The sequence below is a fragment of the Salvelinus sp. IW2-2015 genome, linkage group LG3, assembly GCF_002910315.2.
Source record: "Salvelinus sp. IW2-2015 linkage group LG3, ASM291031v2, whole genome shotgun sequence".
In the NCBI taxonomy this organism is placed as follows: domain Eukaryota; kingdom Metazoa; phylum Chordata; class Actinopteri; order Salmoniformes; family Salmonidae; genus Salvelinus; species Salvelinus sp. IW2-2015.
The window spans coordinates 18,294,569-18,315,465 of NC_036840.1; the positions used below are offsets into that span (position 1 = coordinate 18,294,569).

The 20,897-nt window shown below is 43.0% G+C and overlaps 1 protein-coding gene across 1 annotated transcript in view; it reads right to left on the reverse strand.

Annotated features, from left to right (window-relative positions):
- tnfsf10l (TNF superfamily member 10, like) overlaps window positions 1-20,897 on the reverse strand; it is a 71,283-nt gene that overhangs the window by 24,998 nt on the left and 25,388 nt on the right. Inside the window, exon 2 of the mRNA XM_070434968.1 lies at window positions 20,121-20,270. Coding sequence (XP_070291069.1) covers window positions 20,121-20,270 — 150 coding nt within the window. The remainder of the gene's footprint in view (window positions 1-20,120; window positions 20,271-20,897) is intronic.

The following is a 20,897-nucleotide window of genomic DNA, read 5'->3' on the forward strand; positions in this document are numbered from 1 at the left end:
CAGAGAATCACCAGCAGCAAGAGAGACAATCATTGATGTATACAGAGAAAAGAGTCGGCCCGAGAGTTTAACCCTGTGGCACCCCCATAGAGACTGCCAGAGGTCTGGACAACAGGCCCTCCGATTTGACACACTGAACTCTATCTGAGAAGAAGTTGGTGAACCAGGCGAGACAGTCATTTGAGAAGCCAAGACTGTTGAGTCTGCCGATAAGCATGTGGTGATTGACAGAGTCGAAAGCCTTGGCCAGGTCGATGAAGACGGCTGCACAGTACTGTCTTTTATCGATGGCGGTTATGATATRGTTTAGGACCTTGAGTGTGGCTGAGGTGCACCCGTGACCAGCTCGGAAACCAGATTGCATAGCAGAGAAGGTACGGTGGGATTCGAAATGGTCGGTGATCTGTTTGTTAACTTGGCTTTCGAAGACCTTAGAAAGGCAGGGCAGGATAGATATAGGTCTGTAACAGTTTGGGTCTAGAGTGTCTCCCCTTTGAAGAGGGGGAATTTGACGATTTGTTTATCTTCAAGTTGACCTAACTTGTTCCTGTCACGCCCTGACCTTAGAGATCCTTTTCATGTCTCTATTTTGGTTTGGTCAGGGCGTGAGTTGGGGTGGGCATTCTATGTTTTGTGTTCTATGTTTTTTATTTCTGTGTGTTTGGCCGGGTGTGGTTCTCAATCAGAGGCAGCTGTCTATCGTTGTCTCTGATTGAGAACCATACTTAGGTAGCCTTTTCCCACCTGTGTTTTGTGGGTAGTTGTTTTCTGTCTGTACCAGACAGGACTGTTTCGTTTTGTTCATTCTCTTTGTTATTTTGTTTAGTGTTCTGTTTTAATAAATTAACATGAACACTTACCACGCTGCGCTTTGGTCCGATCATTCCTCATCTACAGACGACCTCCGTGACAGTTCCCTTCTAGTTGACATTACTGTACTCTTTACAGTGAAGCGTCAGTGTCACTGCCCTTTAGTAGCTCCCATGGAGGGTGGCTAGCAATGGAGCGTTGGTCTTTAATGGTCTCCAACCCTGGTACAGGAGAGCTACCGTATGCATGCTTACACTAGCACATCTGATTCAGCTAAACAACTAATCGTCAGGAGCACAAAAAGTTTTCAACCTTTTCCAGATGCTCTCACCCATCTGGAAAAAAGGAATGCATATGTGAGGATGCTGTTCATCGACTACAGCTCAGCCTTCGATAACATAGTGCCCTCTAAGCTCACCACAAAGCTCACGGCCCTGGGTCTGAACTCCTCCCTATGCAATTGGGTCCTGAACTTCCTGACAGGCCGCCACCAGGTGGTGAAGGTAGGCAACATTATCTCCTCAACACTGATTCTCGACCCAGGGCCCCACAAGGGTGCATCCTCAGTCCACTTCTGTATACCCACGACTGTGTGACCTCATACAGTTCCAACTCCATCATCAAATTCAGAGTTCCAACTCCATCAAATTCGCTTATGACATGACAGTAGTAGGCCTAATTACCAACAACGACGAGGCGGCCTACAGGGAGGAGGTACGCACTCTGACGGCATGGTGCCAGGTAAACAACCTCTCCCTCAACGTCAGCAAAACAAAGTAGTGGATTGTGAACTTCAAGAGGAACCAGGCTGGGCACGCGACATCCTCATCAACGGGGAGACAGGCAAAAACTTCAAGTTCCTCGGCGTACACAACTCCAAGCAGCTGAAATGGTCAAATTACAAGGACACTGTGGTGAAGGCATGACAGCGACTCTTCAACCTCAGGATGCTGAAGAAATTCTGCCTGTCCCAGATGGTCCTCAGTGTTCTACAGGACCAACATTGAGAGCATACGGTCGGGCTGCATCACAGCCTGGTACAGAAACTCCATCGCCGCGGATCGCAAGGCACTACAGTGGGTGGTACGCTCAGCCGAACGCACCATTGTCCTCCAGGACAACACCAATATTTTCTTTATAGAATGATTTATTTAATATTACATGTATTGCTTTTATTTCATTTTGACCTTCATTGTTGGAGCTCGGACCGTTCCCTGTACCCTGTAATTACACCTGCAACCCTGTACATGTGACTATTCAAATTATAATCTAATATCTCTCGTTCTCTCCCTCTGTTCAGCCCTCTCTACATACCCCACATCTGGAACCACATCAAAAGGCCAATGCATGAAAGAGAGAAGGAGATAGATGTAAAAAGAGAGAGAATACCTAACACACACAGGGGGTCCAGCGGACACGAAAAACACTGTCCCCTTTCAATAGTTCTCTCCATTCCTTAGTCTTCCTRTCTTTCCCCTCCATTCTGCTCTCTCTCCATCCCTCCATTCCCCTCTGTTCCTCTCCATACAGTCAATAAGTCTGTGTTCCACGGTCAGGAATTCGATTACGTCATAGAAACTTATTCTCTCTCCCTGTGTTAATAACTACCAGGTGTGTCAGCTACATGTTCTAAAAAAATGGAATGCCTTCGTGAAAAGTAGGTTGAGTCTTTTCTTTCTCTTTTTTCCTTTTCAATTTCCCTCCTCTGTTCTTCTCCCTCTCTCTCGCTTATCCATCATTCCCAGACTCTTCCATTTATCTCTCCTCTCCTCTTTTCATCCATCCATCCATCCATCTATCTCTTTTATTTTAATTCTCTCCATTGATTAACTCCCTTCTTTCTCTACCAGCTTTCTTCATCTATCACTCAATTTTCTTTTTCTCTACCCTCCCTCTCCATCATCAAGTACGAGGACAGATTTATAATCGCGTTATTCATCGTTGTGGCAATAGGCCTAACCACAGCATTCCGTGGGTCTATGTTAATACACTTCATGTCTCCGAAGTGTGATTGTGTGTGCCCGCAGTGTGTGTGTGCACGAGTGTATATATGCGTGTATATGTATATAGTATGTGTGTGTGTGTTGTGGTCCATGTGTTTCACATTAGGATCTAGAATGCCTCTGTCTCTGCTGACAGATAATGGACTACAGCCGCTCTCAATTAGCACACAGATTTGATGATCCACTGGGAGTGTGAGTGTGGGCGTATGTGGGAGAACCCCAAAATACATACATACATACATACAGACAGACAGACGGATGGACGGACGGACGCAATGCATTACACTGTGTCTTAATGACAGCTATCGAGAGTGGAAGCTAAAGTGCGTATGTGTGATTGTGTGATTGTGTGCATCCGCTCACTCAATCGCTCGAATGTGTATCTTGGATAGGGAGATATAATATATTCCATATTAACAGTGGCTATGTGAGGGCGCTAGCAAAACAGTTTGGTTAAAGTTAAAGCTAGGCCAGTTTTTCAGCTCAAGTGTTTCATACAACGACAGAATCTAACACAGACCAGCCAAAGCCCCACAGAAAACCATCGGCACTGATTAGCCTGAGTATTTTCATGCAAGAACACTGAGCAGAAAGAGCAAGCCAAGTGCTGGGTATGGCTTACGCTAACTTAATGTTAGCCATTTGGCCTAGCATAGCCTAACACTTGTTAACCCTAATTGAAAAAAATTAASAATTGCCCCAGTTGCAAAGAACATTAAGTGTTTGTTTCCCTTAAGGATTTACCTTCAGGAATAATTTTCCCATACCTAAGGGAATTGTTTAAAGTGGAACTGACAGAGATTTAGCAACATAAAATCTGTTCATATACACACAGGAAGAATAAGACACTTTTTTATTTTTATGACAAGCGAACACTTAGATGGTCAAGTTTTCATAAATTCATAGAATGTTTGGGAATGACTTATAGTAAGGCATTTGCGAAAATTCAACAGCAATGTAGAGTGGGAAAGCGGCCATGCATTTGGACAATTAATAGACACTGCAGTAAATAAAACCTAACATAAACATCTGTCTTGTCCAGGACCGGAGTCTAGGCAGACCGGTGTGCCATAGCCAATCAGAGCTACAGTAGGCCTATATGCAAATAAGACATTTGCCACAAGGGCCTGAAATCAATCATTTGAACTGGAATGTGTGTTTACAGGCAGTAGCAACAGTTCGACTTCAGCTCATTAGAACGCATTTGCCAAAAGCCACCTGCATGGATATCAGCAAATATGTGAATTCCACGTTCGGGAACTTCACAGTTCTATTGATCAAACAACAATGAAAAGGTAGGCTTTCTCCCCCTCAGCTAACTATACACACGAACTACGAGATCACCAACTAATGCTAGACAGAGAGAGATAAGCTAAAATCTAACCAGGGAACATGAGATAAACCCACTCAAACTTTTTAAACCGAAGCCAGACTACAACATTTTCATAGCCTAGCTAGTACTATCGCATGTACACTTCCCCCCCGCTGCATGATGTAAATGGGACAAACAAAAGCAGCATCATTTAAGTTTCCATACACAGATGCGTGCGCATCAGGCTGTAATTTCATATAGTAGATGACTCAACCGTTGACTCATTTATGCTCGCTTGTGTGTTCTATTCGGCCTGCAGGGCCTTGTGTTTTACACGTGTGCTAGCCTATTAGCCATGTTATGACTGACTTGTGATCATTGCCCTTGCTAGTTTGATTGTATTGACATTCCCAGCCTTAGTTACAGTCGTCCATTTTTCTTCAAAATATTGAGTCATACTGAAACGGTGCATCCCAAATGGGTGGAGGCAGCAAACAATGTAAACAAGGCCAGCTGTGATTTACAACCTGATAGCAATATTTTTGTGACAACCAAGAAATGTATTGGTGAATTAAACTCACTGTCCTCTCACTGTCAACTGCATTTATTTTCAGAAAACTGTGTAAATATTTGTATGAACATAACAAGATTCAACAACTGAGACAAACTGAACAAGTTCCACAGACATGTGACTAACAGAAATGGAATAAGGTGTCCCTGAACAAAGGGGAGGGGGGGGTCAAAATCAAAAGTAACAGTCAGTATCTGGTGTGGCCACCAGCTGCATTAAGTGCTGCAGCGCATCTCCTCCTCATGGACTGCACCAGATTTGCCAGTTCTTGCTGTGAGATGTTACCCCACTCTTCCACCAAGGCACATGCAGGTTCCTGGACATTTCTGGGGGGAATGGCCCTAGCCCTCACCCTCCGATCCAACAGGTCCCAGACGTGCTCAATGGGATTGAGATCCGGGCTCTTCGCTGGCCATGGCAGAACACTGACATTCCTGTCTTGCAGGAAATCACACACAGAACGAGCTGTATGGCGAGTGGCATTGTCATGCTGGAGGGTCATGTCAGGATGAGGATGTCTTCCCTGTAATGCACAGCATTGAGATTGGCTGCAATGACAAAAAGCTCAGTCCGATGATGCTGTGACACACCGCCCCACACCATGACGGAACCTCCCCCTCCAAATCGATCCCGCTCCAGAGTACAGGCCTTGGTGTAACGCTCATTCCTTCGATGATAAATGCGAATCCGACCATCACCCCTGGTAAGACAAAACCGTGACTTGTCAGTGAAGAGCACTTTTTTGCCAGCCCTGTCTGGTCCAGCAACGGTGGGTTTGTMCCCATAGGCAACGTTGTTGCCGGGGATGTCTGGTGAGGAGCTGCCTTACAACAGGCCTACAAGCCCTCAGTCCAGCCTCTCTCAGCCTATTGTGGACAGTCTGAGCACTGATGGAGGGATTGTGCGTTCCTGGTGTAACTCGGGCAGTTGTTGTGTCCATCCTGTACCTGTCCCGCTGGTGTGATTTTCGGATGTACTGATCCTGTGCAGGTGTTGTTACACGTGGTCTGCCACTGCGAGGACGATCAGCTGTCCACCCTGTTTCCCTGTAGCGCTGTCTTAGGCGTCTCACAGTACGGACATTGCAATTTTTTGCCCTGGCCATATCTGCAGTCCTCATGCCTCCTTGCAGCATGCCTAAGGAACTTTCACGCAGATGAGCAGGGACCCTGGGCATCTTTCTTTTGGTGTTTTCAGAGTCAGTAGAAATGCCTCTTTAGTGTCCTAAGTTTTCATAACTGTGACCTTAATTGCCTACCATCTGTAAGCTGTTAGTGTCTTAACGACCGTTCCACAGGTACATGTTCATTAATTGTTTATGGTTCATTGAACAAGCATGGGAAACAGTGTTTAAACCCTTTACAATGAAGATCTGTGTTATTTGGATTTTTACAAATTATCTTTGAAAGACAGGGTCCAGAAAAAGGGACGTTTCTTTTCTTGCTGAGTATATATTAAACTCAGCTATTTATATTAATCATGTATTGAACTGCATCCACATATTCTGCCAACAATGTCATTGGAATTTTTTGTCAAATAGAACCTATTTTTAAAACCTCTTATGAAGTTAGTTTTGAAGCATAAGCTGGGAATTTCATATTTTTAACAAATATTATAATTGTCTATTTCATATCTGCAAAGTAGTTAACACACTGTCAGTTCCACTTTAAGAGCGTTGCATAGAGCCCCTAAACATTCCTTAGGTAAGGGCATAATGTCAAATGTGCATAAAGATGRCAGAATTCAGATATGACATCATTGTTTTGGCACTATCCACTGAGTTTGTAAACTACGGTGCGCGACATGGTTCAATGTGCCAATAAATCAGCACAAAATACCTTTTCGGTTTTTCACATTGCCTGCGTCTTGAAGCTAAAATTGGGATCATGTATTCTCAGCTAATGTCCTTATAAATAAATAGTAACGGAGAGCAATGTACAATACGGTTTTCAAGAGGGGAAGTATGATTTTACAAGTATCTACTTTTCTTCTCCATGAACTTGGGCTACAATACAGTGTGTGCAGTCAGGCAGATGTTCATTCTGAAGGAGACATTGTGTAGCCTCAGGGGGTTCGCTTTGGAAAAGCTCAGTCTCATACATCCCCAATCCAAGTCAATTAACAGGCACATACATTCACATGCACACGCATGCATGCACAAACAAATATATACATCCACTCTATCCAAGTAAATTTACACCACAAGAAATAAGACATTCCATTTCTATTACAACTGGCGACAGGACTGGCGATAGGACAATTGTATAATTGTGGTGGAACGGTGACTGTCAGAGTGTGTGTGTGTGTGTGTGTGTGTGTGTGTGTGTGTGTGTGTGTGTGTGTGTGTCTGTATTGAAGCAGAGAAGTAAGGAAATGAGGGGGATGCAGAAATAATCAGATACCACAGATGGGGAATGCCTGTGGTGGTGTCTGTGTTAAGGTAGTGTGTGGTACAGACTATGACTCATCATTAAACTCACTGACTCAGTAGAAATCAAGGTAATCTGAACCAAAAGCAGACCTATGTGACCCAGGGTCCATATGTATCAAGCACCCGATTAGGACTGCTGATCTAGGATATGGTACTGCCTGTCCATGTAATGATATTCATTGTGATCTAAAAGGCAAAACTGATCTCCGATACAGATGGCCCGAGATCTATGTGACTCATTGTACTACCAGAGATGGCTGATTTAGGTTGTGTTGATCTATGATGGTCAGACTCTGTGAATGGTGCCCCATATTTTAGGGGCAAGGGAGCTCAACAGAGTGTGTAGTTACGTGTGTATGTGTGGCTTTTGACTGTGTGTGCGCACGTGTTCACATGTACATGTTACGTGGGTGTTGAAAACCCCATTAAATGGAAGACACCATATTGCTTTATGAAGGGACCCTAAACATGACAAAGACAGAACTAAATCCAAACACTTTAACCCAATGCTGTCAAACCCAATACTCTCCTCACAGTAAATTTGCGATCTGATTTTTAACACCCACAGTGTTAAATGTAACACTTTCTTAGAAATGATATGTGACCATTTCATACAGTGATAAACCAACACCCCAAGAGTCTTGGGTACATAATACAATGGGTGTTACACATTTCAAATCATTGGAGCTGATGCTGTTACACTTTCTCAGTGTTACTGAATCAAAAAATGTGGTGTAACAGTAACTCTTTTTTGGGGTGTTGTTTTAACACTGTAGGGTGTAAATTTGCATTTATTTCCTAGGGTGCCTTTAGAGTGAATTTTAGAGGTACCAGTTCCACCCATGACTATGTTTGCTAGTGACAGAGACATGATTGTTGCATTCGATGGCTTTCAACCTAAGTGCCTAAGTGAATATTTTATCATAAATATTTTATTATTTATGACAATACATTTTTCTTTATTTTTTTACAATACTATACTTTGACAACCTAGCTTTACCCTAACACAGTTGTTTGAAACTTCTGGTTTGCAGGCCACATCAGCAAGTCACATTATACTGGCTGACAAAGTGTTATATAATTCCTATTGGAATCCAGCCAGAGTTAGGATAGCCAACAATTGGAACTTTAATCACCCGCAACTGCAGTTAGAATGACTGCCAAGGTAGGAAATATTTATTTATTTATAAATATAAATATTTACTTATTTATAAATAAGACTACCTAATAGGCTTGGGCAGTATCCAGATTGTCATACCTACATACCAACCTTGTGCCATACCAGGATATGCTGTAATACTGGCACTGAACACAAGGGGCTCTGTTTTCGAACCCCACTGATAGCATCAAATCAAATCAAATTTTATTTGTCACATACACATGGTTAGCAGATGTTAATGCGAGTGTAGCGAAATGCTTGTGCTTCTAGTTCCGACAATGCTGTAATAACCAACAACTAATCTAACCTAACAATTCCACAACTACTACCTTATACACACAAGTGTAAAGGGATAAAGAATGCTATCCTTCGGATTACAGAGTAACAAATACATGTAACATCCCATAAAGAATGCTAACTAAATGCTAACGAGCGCATTGCAAACATTTTGTACAGTTTATGACCTAAACTATACAAGTATACAAGTAATTCAAAAATGCTACACAGTTTGCTGCACGCATAAATAAAAATTAGCCAGCAAGGCTCCTGATCCAGGAGCGGATTCTTTGCTGTTATCAAGCGAATGCTTAATTTTGGAAGACGCTAACCCTTAGCTAGAAAGCTAACTAGCTACTAAATTAGCAAACCAAATGCACAACTGCAAAGCATTTAGTACATTTTKGACAGTTAACTTAATAGCTATAAAATATCTTTATGGCAAACATTTAGTTGTGAATTCCATACTGTAATTAGATCACCTGGCGCATGCTGCACAATAATGAGTGACTCAGAAGGCTCCGGTCTCTCGCCTTTGTGTGCTTGTAAACAAACACCACGTGACTMGGGACTACTTTAAGCTTCATAATAACGTGACCGGTGAAATGAAGAACGCAATGTTCTTTATCTCCTAACGTATTGCGCAACTTGACTGCAGGTATTTACTTAAAAGTACTACAAATATTCAAATGTATTTAAAAAAACTTCAAAGTAATCGTTTCAATGGTATTGAAAAACCATCTGTGACTTTTTCCAAATACCCCGGTATACTGTATATACTTTCGTAATAGTTTCTGAATGCACTGTATATATTTACACTCCGGACTCTGACTTTGCTGGTCCTAACATTTCCATATGTCTTAATTCCATTCTTTTACTTAGATATTTGTGTGTGCTGTTGTGTAATGTTAGATATTTCTGCACGAGCTAGAAAAACAAGCATTTCACTACACCAGCAGTAACATCTGCAAAATACAAAGCACGTGAATGCAACCAATAACAGTTGATTTATGTGATAATGAGGTCCCTCTCATTTCTTTTCCAAAATCAAAGAGTTAACGTAAATTAACTCAACACAGTCGAGTTAGTGGTGATTCAAATAACACTTAATTTATTCACTGCAGGTGGTGTCGATTTCAATCCCACTAGTGGAAACCCCACTAGAATCAACACTCAGATACAACACTCAAAACACGTTTCACCCTAACACTTAGATTTAACACCCGTAAATTTGCTGTGCTCTCACACAGAATGGAATGTATGTAGAGAACCTTCATGCTGACAGCCAGTGGAATGTTCCCTGAACACCAGTGTTCTTCAAATAAATAGTGGATTGGTCTGAGTCAGCCAATCTGCACCTTGTATTTGGCTCGTCAGTTGTACAATGTATAATTTAGAACTATTTACCGCTTCATGTCACACAAACACACACACTTTCTCAGACCAATCCACTATGTATTTGTAGAACACAGGTGTGAATCTACATGATTATTTACAGTCCTTCGACTTGGCCGCACAATAGAACTCTGGCGTGATAGAATTCAAAAATATATATWTWTTTTTTTACAGGTGATGACAAAGGCATAAAATGAATGCTAAGCATCAGGTCTGGAGGAAACCTGGCACCATCCCTACGGTGAAGCATGGTGGTGGCAGCATCATGCTGTGGGGATATTTTCAACGGCAGGGACTGGGAGACTAGTCAGGATCAAGGGAAAGATGAACGGAGAAAAGTACAGAGAGATCCTTGATGAAATCCTGCTCCAGAGCGCTCAGGACATCGGAAGGTGAACCTTTGCCCTAGTCTAACAGTACAACTACCCTGAGCACACAGCCAAGACAACGCAGGAGTGGCTTCGGGACAAGTCTCTGAATATCCTTGAGTCACCCAGCCAAAGCCCGGACTTGAACCCGATCGAACATCTCTGGAGACCTGAAATTATCTGTGAAGCGACACTCCCCATCCAGCCTGACAGAGCTTAAGAGGATCTGCAGAGAAGAATGGGAGAAACTCCCCAAATACAGGRGTGCCAAGCTTGTAGCGTCATACCCAAGAAAACTCGAGGCTCTAATCGCTGCCAAAGGTGGGGGGGGTTCAAACATTTCTAAACCTGTTTTTGCTTTGTCATTATGGGGTATTGTGTGTAGATTGAGAAAACACATTTTAGATTCATTTTAGAACAAGTCTGTAAACTAACAAAATGTGGAAAAAGTCAAGGGGTCTGAATACCTTCCAAATGCACTGTACCAAGGTATATTGCTTTTAAATATGGAATGTCCTCTTATCTAACCATTCTATTCGCTGTGCTAACTATTGGGATGTCCATTCACAAAGTAGTACATGATCTATTATAAACTGGGTGATTCGAGCCCTGAATGATGATTGGGTATGAAAATATATTACTTTGTACTCTTCTAATTACATTGATAACCAGTTTATAATGGCAATAAGGCACCTCAGGGGTTTGTGGTATACAGTATGGTCAATATACCACAGCTAAGGGCTGTATCCAGGTACTCAGCGTTGCGTCGTGATTAAGAACAGCCCTTAGCCGTGGTATATTGGCCATATACCACAACCCCTTGGGCCTTATTGCTTAAATATCTACTGTAAGGATAGGGGACATTAAACATCTGTAGGGATAGGGGGCATAGCCTATATCTGTGAGGTCTTACCTTGTATGAGAGATGTATGCATTGATGCCCTTGGCCAGTTTGATACAGGGCCCCATCTAGGGAATAGGGTGCGTCTGTGTTCGTCTTAACTTAGAGATGTACAGTACCAGTCAAAAGTGTGGACATACCTACTCATCCAATGGTTTTCTTTATTTGTACAATTTTCTACATTGTAGTCAAAACTATGAAATAACACATATGGAATCATGTAGTAACTCAAAAAAGTGTTAAACAAATGAAAATATATTTGAGATTCTTCAAAGTAGACACCCTTTGCCTTTATGACAGCTTTGCACACTCTTGGCATTCTCTCAACCAGCTTCATGAGGTAGTTACCTGGAATGCATTTCAATTAACCCTTGTGTGTTGTTCGGGTCTGTGGGACCAATTTTCAATGTTTACTAAAGTAAAACGTTTTTTCAACCTGAGACGCATTGGCCTTGGCTAATTTTCTGTGAATAACATGTAAAATAACACATCGTCATTCAGTGCACACTGTGCACCCCCCTACATATTTACATTACATATGTGGTGTTCGGGTCCACTGGACGGAAATAAAAGTTATGAAACTGTGGAAAAGTGTGTGTGTAGGTTAAAACAAGTAAAAATGAAACAAAAAGGTTTTCTGTGTGCCTTCACTCTGTCTTCCTCCTCTCTGGGCCTGCTGTTTCAACATAGCACCAAGAACCTGTCTCACTCCCTGCCTGTCTGCCTGTCTCCCGCTTCTCYCACTCTTTACCCTTTGTAGTGTGTGAAATTACACAAATGTCTTTGGGGAACCTGCACACTTATTACAATACATTATTTCGATACATTGTAAAAAATTCTGCATTTCCCACACTCTACCCCAGCCAGGTGCAAATTGGGGGAGGGACACAACAAATAAATACTTTGCATGTGTGGGTCCTTACCACAATCAATCGGTATGGCAAAAATAATCTCTGCTCAGAGGGCCTGAGAAATATTTTTGCAAAAAGAGAAGCTTGTGTGGAAGGAGTGTCTCCCACTTTGGAAGATGAAGAATTTTCAGAATATGAGGACCATGTCTCTGTCAATTCGGAGTCTGACAGTGAGTTGGAAGAAGAGGATGAGATTGACCCTCAGCCAACCCCAGGACCTCCCCGTCAGCAGCGAGCCCCAGGACCAGCCTCATTTACATGCACACTTTGGGGTTCAAATCAAATAAAACTTTATTTGTCACATGCGCCGAATACAACAGGTGTAGACCATACAGTAAAATGCTTACTTAACCAACAATTCAGTTTTAAGAAAATCCCTAAAAAAAGTAAGAGATAACAAATAATTAAAGAGCAGCAGTAAATAACATTAGTGGGGCTATATACAGGGGGTACCGGTACAGAGTCAATGTGTCAATGTGCAGGGGGCACCGGTGTCAAAGTAATTGAGGTAATTATGTACATGTAGGTAGAGTTATTAAAGTGACTATGCATAGATAATAACAGAGAGCAGCAGCGTAAAAGGGGGGGCAATGCAAATACTCTGGGCAACCATTTGATTATAATCTTCACCCGGCACAGCCAGAAGAGGACTGGCCACCCCTCTTAGCCTGGTTCCTCTAGGTTTCTTCCTAGGTTTTGGCCTTTCTAAAGAGTTTTTCCTAGCCACCGTGCTTCTACACCTGCATTGCTTGCTGTTTAGGGTTTTAGGCTGGGTTTCTGTACAGCACTTTGATATATCAGCTGATGTAAGAAGGGCTATATAAATAAATTCTATTTGATTTGATTAGCTGTTCAGGAGTCATATGGCTTGAGGGTAGAAGCTATTCCGAAGCCTCTTGGACCTAGACTTTGGCGCTCCGGTACCGCTTGCCGTGCAGTAGCAGAGAGAACAGTCTATGACTAGGGTGGCTGGAGTCTTTGACAATTTGTAGGGCCTTACTCTGTCACCGCCTGGTATAGAGGTCCTGGATGGAAGGAAGCTTGGCCCCAGTGATYTACTGGGCCGAACGCAGTACCCTCTGTAGTGCCTCGCGGTCGGAGGCCGAGCAGTTGCCATACCAGGCAGTGATGCAACCCGTCAGGATGCTCTCGATGGTTCAGCTGTAAAACCTTTAGAAGATCTGACGACCCATGCCAAATCTTTTCAGTCTCCTGAAGAGGAATAGATTTTGCCGTGCCCTCTTCACGACTAACTTTGTGTGCTTGGACCATGTTAGTTTGTTGGTGATGTGGACGCKAAYYAACTTGAAGCTCTCAACCTGCTCCARTACAGCCCTGTCGATGAGAATGTGGCGTGCTCGGTCCTCCTTTTCCTGAAGTCCACAATCAACTCCTTTGTCTTGATCATGTTYWGGGAGAGGTTGTTGTCCTGGCACCACACTGTCAGATCTCTGTCCTCCTCCCTATAGGCTGTCTCGTCATTGTCGGTCATCAGGCCTACCACTGTTGTGTCATCGGCAAACTGAATGATGGTGTTGGAGTCGTGCAGTTATGAGTGAACAGGGAATACAGGAGGGGACTGAGCACGCACCCCTGAGGGGCCCCTGTGTTGAGGATCAGCGTGGCGGATGTGTTGTTACCTACCCTGAGCACCTGGGGGTGGCCTGTCAGGAAGTCCATGATTCAGTTGCAGAGGGAGATGTTTAGTCACAGGGTCCTTAGCTTAGTGATGAGCTTTGAAGGCGCTATGGTGTTGAACGCTGAACTGTAGTCAATGAACAGCATTCTCACATAGGTGTTCCTTTWCTCCGGGTGGGAAAGGGCAGTGTGGAGTGCAATAGAGATTGCATCATCTGTTGATCTGTTGGGGCGGTATGCAAATTGTAGTGGGTCTATGGTTTCTGGGATAATGGTGTTGATGTGAGCCMTTCAAAAAAATTCAGGGCTGCAGATGTGAGTGCTACGGGTCGGTAGTCATTTAGGGAGTTTACCTTGGTGTTCTTGGGCACAGGAACTATGGTGGTCTGCTTGAAACATGTTGGTATTACAGACTCAGATAGGGAGAGTTTGAAGATGTAAGTGAAGACACTTGCCAGTTGGTCAGCACATGCTCGGAGTACACATCCTGGTAATCCGTTTGGCCCAGTGGCCTTGTGAATGTTGTCCAGTTTAAAGGTCTTACATCGGCTGCGAAAAGCCGATGTAACACAGTCATCCGGAGCAGCTGATGCTCTCATGCATGTTTTAGTGTTACTTGCCTCGAAGCGAGAATATAAGTTATTTAGCTCGTCTGGTAGGCACGTGTTACTGAGCAGCTCTCGGCGCTGCTTCCATTTGTAATCTGTAACAGTTTGCAAGCCCTGCCACATCCGACGAGCGTCGGAGCCAGTGTAGTACGTTTCCATCTAAGTCCTGTATTGGCGCTTTTCCTGTTTGATGGTTCGTTGGAGGGCATAGCAGGATTTCTTKTAAGTTTCCGGGTTAGAGTCCTGCTCCTTGAAAGCGGCAGCTTTACCCTTTAGCTCAGTGTGAATGTTGCCTGCTGACGACGTCCTCGATGTACTTATTAATGAAGCCAGTTACTGATGTGGTGTACTCCTCAATACCATCGGAAGAATCCCGGAACATATTCCAGTCTGTGCTAGCAAAACAGTCCTGTAGTTTAGCGTCTGCTTCATCTGACCACTTGTTTTATATACAGAGTCACTGGTGCTTCCTGCTTTCATTTTTGTTTGTAAGCAGGAATCAGGAGAATAGAGTTATGGTCAGATATGCCAAATGGAGGGCGAGGGAGAGCTTTGTACGCATCTCTGTGTGTGGAATAAAGGTGGTCTAGAATTGTTTTCCCTCTGGTTGTACATTTAACATGCTGATAGAAATTAGGTAAAACTGATTTAAGTTTCCCTGCATTAAAGTCCCCGGCCACTAGATGCGCCGCCTCTGGATGAGCGTTATCCTGTTTGCTTGTGGCTGGAATACAGCTCATTGAGTGCGGTTTTAGTGCCTGGCTCGGTCTGTGGTGGTATGTAGACAGCAKGAAAAATACAGATGAAAACTCTAGGTAGATAGTGTGGCGTACAACTTATCATGAGATACTCTACCTCAGGTGAGCAAAACCTTGAGACTTCCTTAGATATCGTGCACCAGCAATTGTTTACAAATATGCATAGGCCCCGCCCCGTGTCTTACCAGAGGCTGCTGTTCTGTCTTGCCGATAGTGTATAACCCACCAGTGTTATGTTCTTAATGTCTTCGTTCAGACATGACTCTGTGAGACATAAGATATTACAGTTTTAAATGTCCCGTCGGTAAGATATACGTGCTTTCAGTTTGTCACATTTATTTTCCAGCGATTGAACATTAGCGAGCAGAACGGAAGGCAAGGGCAGATTAGCAAATCGTCACCTGATCCTCACAAGGCATCCTGATATCTTTCCGCAAAACCGATGTTTCCTTTTCCGGCGAATTACGGAGATCTGGGCCTGGTCGGGAGTCCGTAGTACAGTTGAAGTCTGACGTTTACATACACCTTAGCCAAATACATTTAAAAACTCAGTTTTTCACAATTCCTGACATGTAATCATAGTTAACATTCCCGGTCTTAAGTCAGTTAGGATCACCACTTAATTTTAAGAATGTGTAATGCCAGAATAATAGTAGAAAGAATTATTTATTTCAGCTTTTATTTCTTTCATCACATTCCCAGTGGGTCAGACGTTTACATACACTCAATTAGTATTTGATAGCTTTGCCTTTAAATTGTTTAACTTGGGTCAAATGTGTCAGGTAGCCTTCCACAAGCTTCCCACAATAAGTTGGATGAATTTTGTCCCAGTCCTCCTGACAGAGCTGGTGTAACTGAGTCAGGTTTGTAGGCCTCCTTGCTCGCACACGCTTTTTCAGTTCTGCCCACACATTTTCTATAGGATTGAGGTCAGGGCTTTGTGGTGGCCACTCCAATACCTTGACTTTGTTGTCCTTAAGCCATTTTGCCACAACTTTGCTTGCACGTATGCTTGGGGTCATTGTCCATTTGGAAGACCCATTTGCGACCAAGCTTTAACTTCCTGACTGATGTCTTGAGATGTTGCTTCAATATATCCACATCATTTTCCTACCTCATGATGCCATCTATTTCGTGAAGTGCACCAGTCCCTCCTGCAGCAAAGCACCCCCACAACATGATGCTTCCACCCCCGTGCTTCACGGTTGGGATGGTGTTCTTCGGCTTGCAAGCCTCCCCCTTTTTCCTCCAAAACATAACAATGGTCATTATGGCCAAACAGTTCTATTATTGTTTCATCAGACCAGAGGACATTTCTCCAAAAAGTATGATCTTTGTCTCCATGTGCTGTTGCAAACCGTAGTCTGGCTTTTTATGGCGGTTATGGAGCAGTGGCTTCTTCCTTGCTGAGCAGCCTTTCAGGTTATGTCAATATAGGACTTGTTTTACTATGGATATAGATACTTTTGTACCCGTTTCCTCCAGCATCTTCACAAGGTCCTTTGCTGTTGTTCTGGGATTTATTTGCACTTTTCACACCAAAGTACATTCTTCTGTAGGAGACAGAACGCGCCTTCTTCCTGAGCGGTATGACGGCTGTGTGGTCCCATGGTGTTTATACTTSCATACTATTGTTTGTACAGATGAACGTGGTAKCTTCAGGCATTTGGAAATTGCTCCAAGGATGAATCAGACTTGTGGAGGTCTACACATTTTTTTTGAGGTCTTGGCTTATTTCTTRAGATTTTCCCATGATGTCAAGCAAAGAGGCAGTGAGTTTGAAGGAAGGCCTTGAAATACATCCACAGGTACACCTCCAATTGACTCAAATTATGTAAATTAGCCTATCAGAAGCTTCTAAAGCCATGATTTAGCTTCTAAAGCCATCATTTTCTGGAATTTTCCAAGCTGTTTAAAGGCACAGTCAACTTAATGTATGTAAACTTCTGACCCACTGGAATTGTGATACAGTGAATTATAAGTGAAATAATCTGTCTGTAAACAATTAGCCAAAACTATAGTTTGTTAAGAAATTGGTGGAGTGGTTGAAAAACGAGTTTTAACGACTCCAACCTAAGTGTATGTTAACTTCCGACTTCAACTGTATATCCCTCGCGTCCTACTCATTGAAGAACTCTGTCTAATTTGAGGTGAGTAATCCCAGTTCTGATGTCGAGAAGCTCTTTCGGTCATAAGAGACGGTAGCACAACATTATGTACAAAACAAACTAATTAATTTAAATAGCAAGGTTGGTTAAGAGCCGATAAGACAGCAGCCCTTCCCTCTGGCGCCATCTTGTATTCTTATCCTTGCTGGTGTTTTCAGATCCAATGGGAAATCCACAGATTCCCTGTGGGATGCAGCAACTGGCAGAGAACTTTTCCGTGCAACAATGTCTCTGGAAAACCTCCACATTATTTCCAGGATTATCCGATTCGATAACCGAGACACCAGACCAGCTTGGCGGCAGAGAGGCAAGCTAGCTGCAATCAGGTCAGTGTGGGAAAAGTGGGTGGACCGCCTTCCCCTGTTTTACAACCTTAGGCCCAACGTTACTGTTGAAGAGCAGCTTATGCCATTTAGTGGCCGCTGCCCCTTCAGGCAGAACATACCGTCTAAACCCGCAAAATATGGAATCAAGATCTCGGCTGCCTGTGATGCTGCTTCATCATATGCGTGGAACTTGCAAGTGTATACGGGGAAGCCAGATGGAGAAGCCCCTGAGAAGAACCAAGGGATGCCGGTAGTCCTGGACATGACACAGGGACTTTGTGGCCACAACATCACATGCGATAACTGTTTTACTTCGCACAAGCTGGGACAGCAGCTCCTCAAGAGGAAGCTGACGATGGTAGGGACCATACAAAAAAACAAGCCAGAGCTCACACCTCAGCTGTTGAATACACGGAACAGGTTTAATAATTCCTCTAAGTTTGTGTTCACGGCCTACACGTCCCTAGTGTCCAGCGTACCAAAAAAAGGCAAAAATGAGGTAGTCATGAGTACGCTGCATAGGAATAGGAGAATCTGTACTCAGCGACATCAAAAAACAGAAATCATAATGATTACAATGTCACAAAAGGAGGGGTGGACAATTTAGACAAGCTGGTGACTGGCTACAGCTGCAAAAGAAGAACCCTACGCTGGCCACTTGTGATATTCTTCAATATCTTGGACATCTCGGCGTACAACACGTTTGTCATCTGGATGGCGTTGAACCAAGATTGGAGCAGAGGGAAGCTCCAGAGGAGATTGCTCTTTCTCGATGAGCTGGGCAAGGCATTGGTGGCAACATATCCCAAGGACCCCAGCTTCTGCAGCCATCGTGAGGAGGATTCAGGAGGAGGATGCTGGTGCCCCATAGAAACAACACCTCCAATACCGGAAGAAAGTGTGAGTGATGTTGTTGCATGTGTGTGTGTCTGACTCTCTTACCTTGGCCTGAAGTAACTATACATGTGAGTGAGATGTTAGTAAAATTCCTGAAGTGTTTTCATCATTCTAGATTGTAGCAACAACAAGAAGCGCTGTGATGTGTGTGGACCCAAGAAGGACAGGAAGACAGTACACATGCATCAAGTGCAAGAACAACATTCGTAACACACACAGTAAAAAACTCTGTCCCTCATGTGGTATGTAGACAGGCCTTAATTTGTGTTCAATGGGGCTCATTTATAATTTCCATAAAATACTGTATGTAAAATGTGTCCTTCCAGTTAGTTCAGTTCCAAGCAATAAACATCAATAGTGATGAAAACCTTGTTTCATTTATATTTGTTCAAGATGAACATGGTTTATTCTACCGATGTCTTGATTATACGTTTTTTAATTTGAAATAAATGAATAGTGCTTTTATTGATAAATGTGAATCTAGCAGAGGTAAATGGCAAATATTAACCATGTATGCTGTCTATATTGCTTGTAATTGATATCAGTCAACATCTCAGTATTTTTACGTAAATTGTTATGGCTGTATTGTTTTAAAACCCCAATAATGTTGTGGGTCCATCAGACACGCGAACATTGGGTAATTAACAAAAACCTGGAAAACACACAAGAGTTAAGCAGGTGTGCCTTGATAAAAGTTAATTTGTGGAATTTCTTTCCTTCTTAATGCGTATGAGCCAATCAGTTGTGTTGTGACAAGGTAGGGGTGGTATACAGAAGATAGCCCTATTTGGTAAAAGACCAAGTCCATATTAGGGCAAGAATAGCTCAAATAAGCAAAGTCATGAAGGTCAGTCAATGCGGGAAATTCCAATAACTTTGAACGTTTCTTCAAGTGCAGTCACAAAAACCATTCAAGCGCTATGGTGAAATTGGCTCTCATGAGGACCGCCACAGGAAAGGAAGACCCAGAGTTACCTCTGCTGCAGAGAATAAGTTCATTAGACTTACCAGCCTCAGAAATTGCAGCCCAAATAAATGCTTCACAAAATTCAAGTAACAGACATCAACATCAACTGTTCAGAGGAGACAACGTGAATCAGGCCTTCATGGTCGATTTGCTGCAAAGAAACCACTAATAAAAGGACCAATAAGAAGAGACTTGCTTGGGCCAAGAAACACGAGCAATGGACATTAGACCAGTGGAAATATGTCCTTTGGTCTGATGAGTCCAAATTTAACAGTCGTGTCTTTGTGAGAAGCAGAGTAGATGAACGGACTATCTCTGCATGTGTGGTTCCCACCATGAAGCATGGAGGAGGAGGTGTGATGGTGTGGGGGTGCTTAACTGGTGACACTCTGTGATTTATTTAGAATTCAGGGCAAACTATAGTTTTAATGTCTTCACTATTATTCTACAATGTAGAAAATAGTAAAAAATAAATAAAAATACTTGAATGAGTAGGTGTGTCCAAACTTTGACAGGTACTGTAGGTCTTGATGACCTTGGCCAGTTTGATGCAGGGTCCTATTGTAGTGCACTATCTAGGGAATAGGTTGCCATTGAGCACTACATTTGTTTTCTTCTTACCTTAGAGATGTAGGCCTTGATGCCCTCGGCCAGTTTGATGCAAGGCTCTCCAAACAGCTGAGCCAGGTTCTCTGGGATGTCTTGGTCTTTATCCAGAGCATTTAACAGACTGAGACACTTCAGCTCCTCTGTTACACCCTGGCTACGCACCTAAAGGGAGGAGAGAATAGAAAAAATTGAGTTACGAGAGATAGTATAAGTGTTATAAGCGTACGTAGCAGTAACAAAGCATTCAGCAGACTGATACACTTCAACTGCTCTGTAATGCCCTGGCAGGAAAAAAAGAGTGTATTTAACCTTTATTTAACTAGGCAAGTCAGTTAAGAACAAATTCTTATTTACAAGGATGGCCTTGGAACAGTGGGTCGTTGCCTTGTTCAGAGGCAGAACTACAGATTTTTACCTTGTCAGCTCGGGGATTCGATCCAGCAACCTTTCGGTTACTGGCCCAACGCTCTAACCACTAGGCTACGTGCCTCCGCAAAATCACCCGACCTCAAGTCCGTGAATCAGGCCTTCATGGTCGAATTGCTGCAAAGAAACCACTACTATAGGACACCAATAATAAGAAGAGACTTGCTATTTTAGGAGAGGTAGTGTAAGTGTTATAAGTGTGACATATGGCATTCATAGGCACTTTGAATGTCACAATCAATGAGCGATTCTGTCGATGATGGCAGACCAACAACAAGATGAGAACAAGATTGTAACAAAGGATCGGTCATTTTATGAATGTTAGTGCTTTCATTGTGTCTGGAATGTGTTGTCCTTAATAAC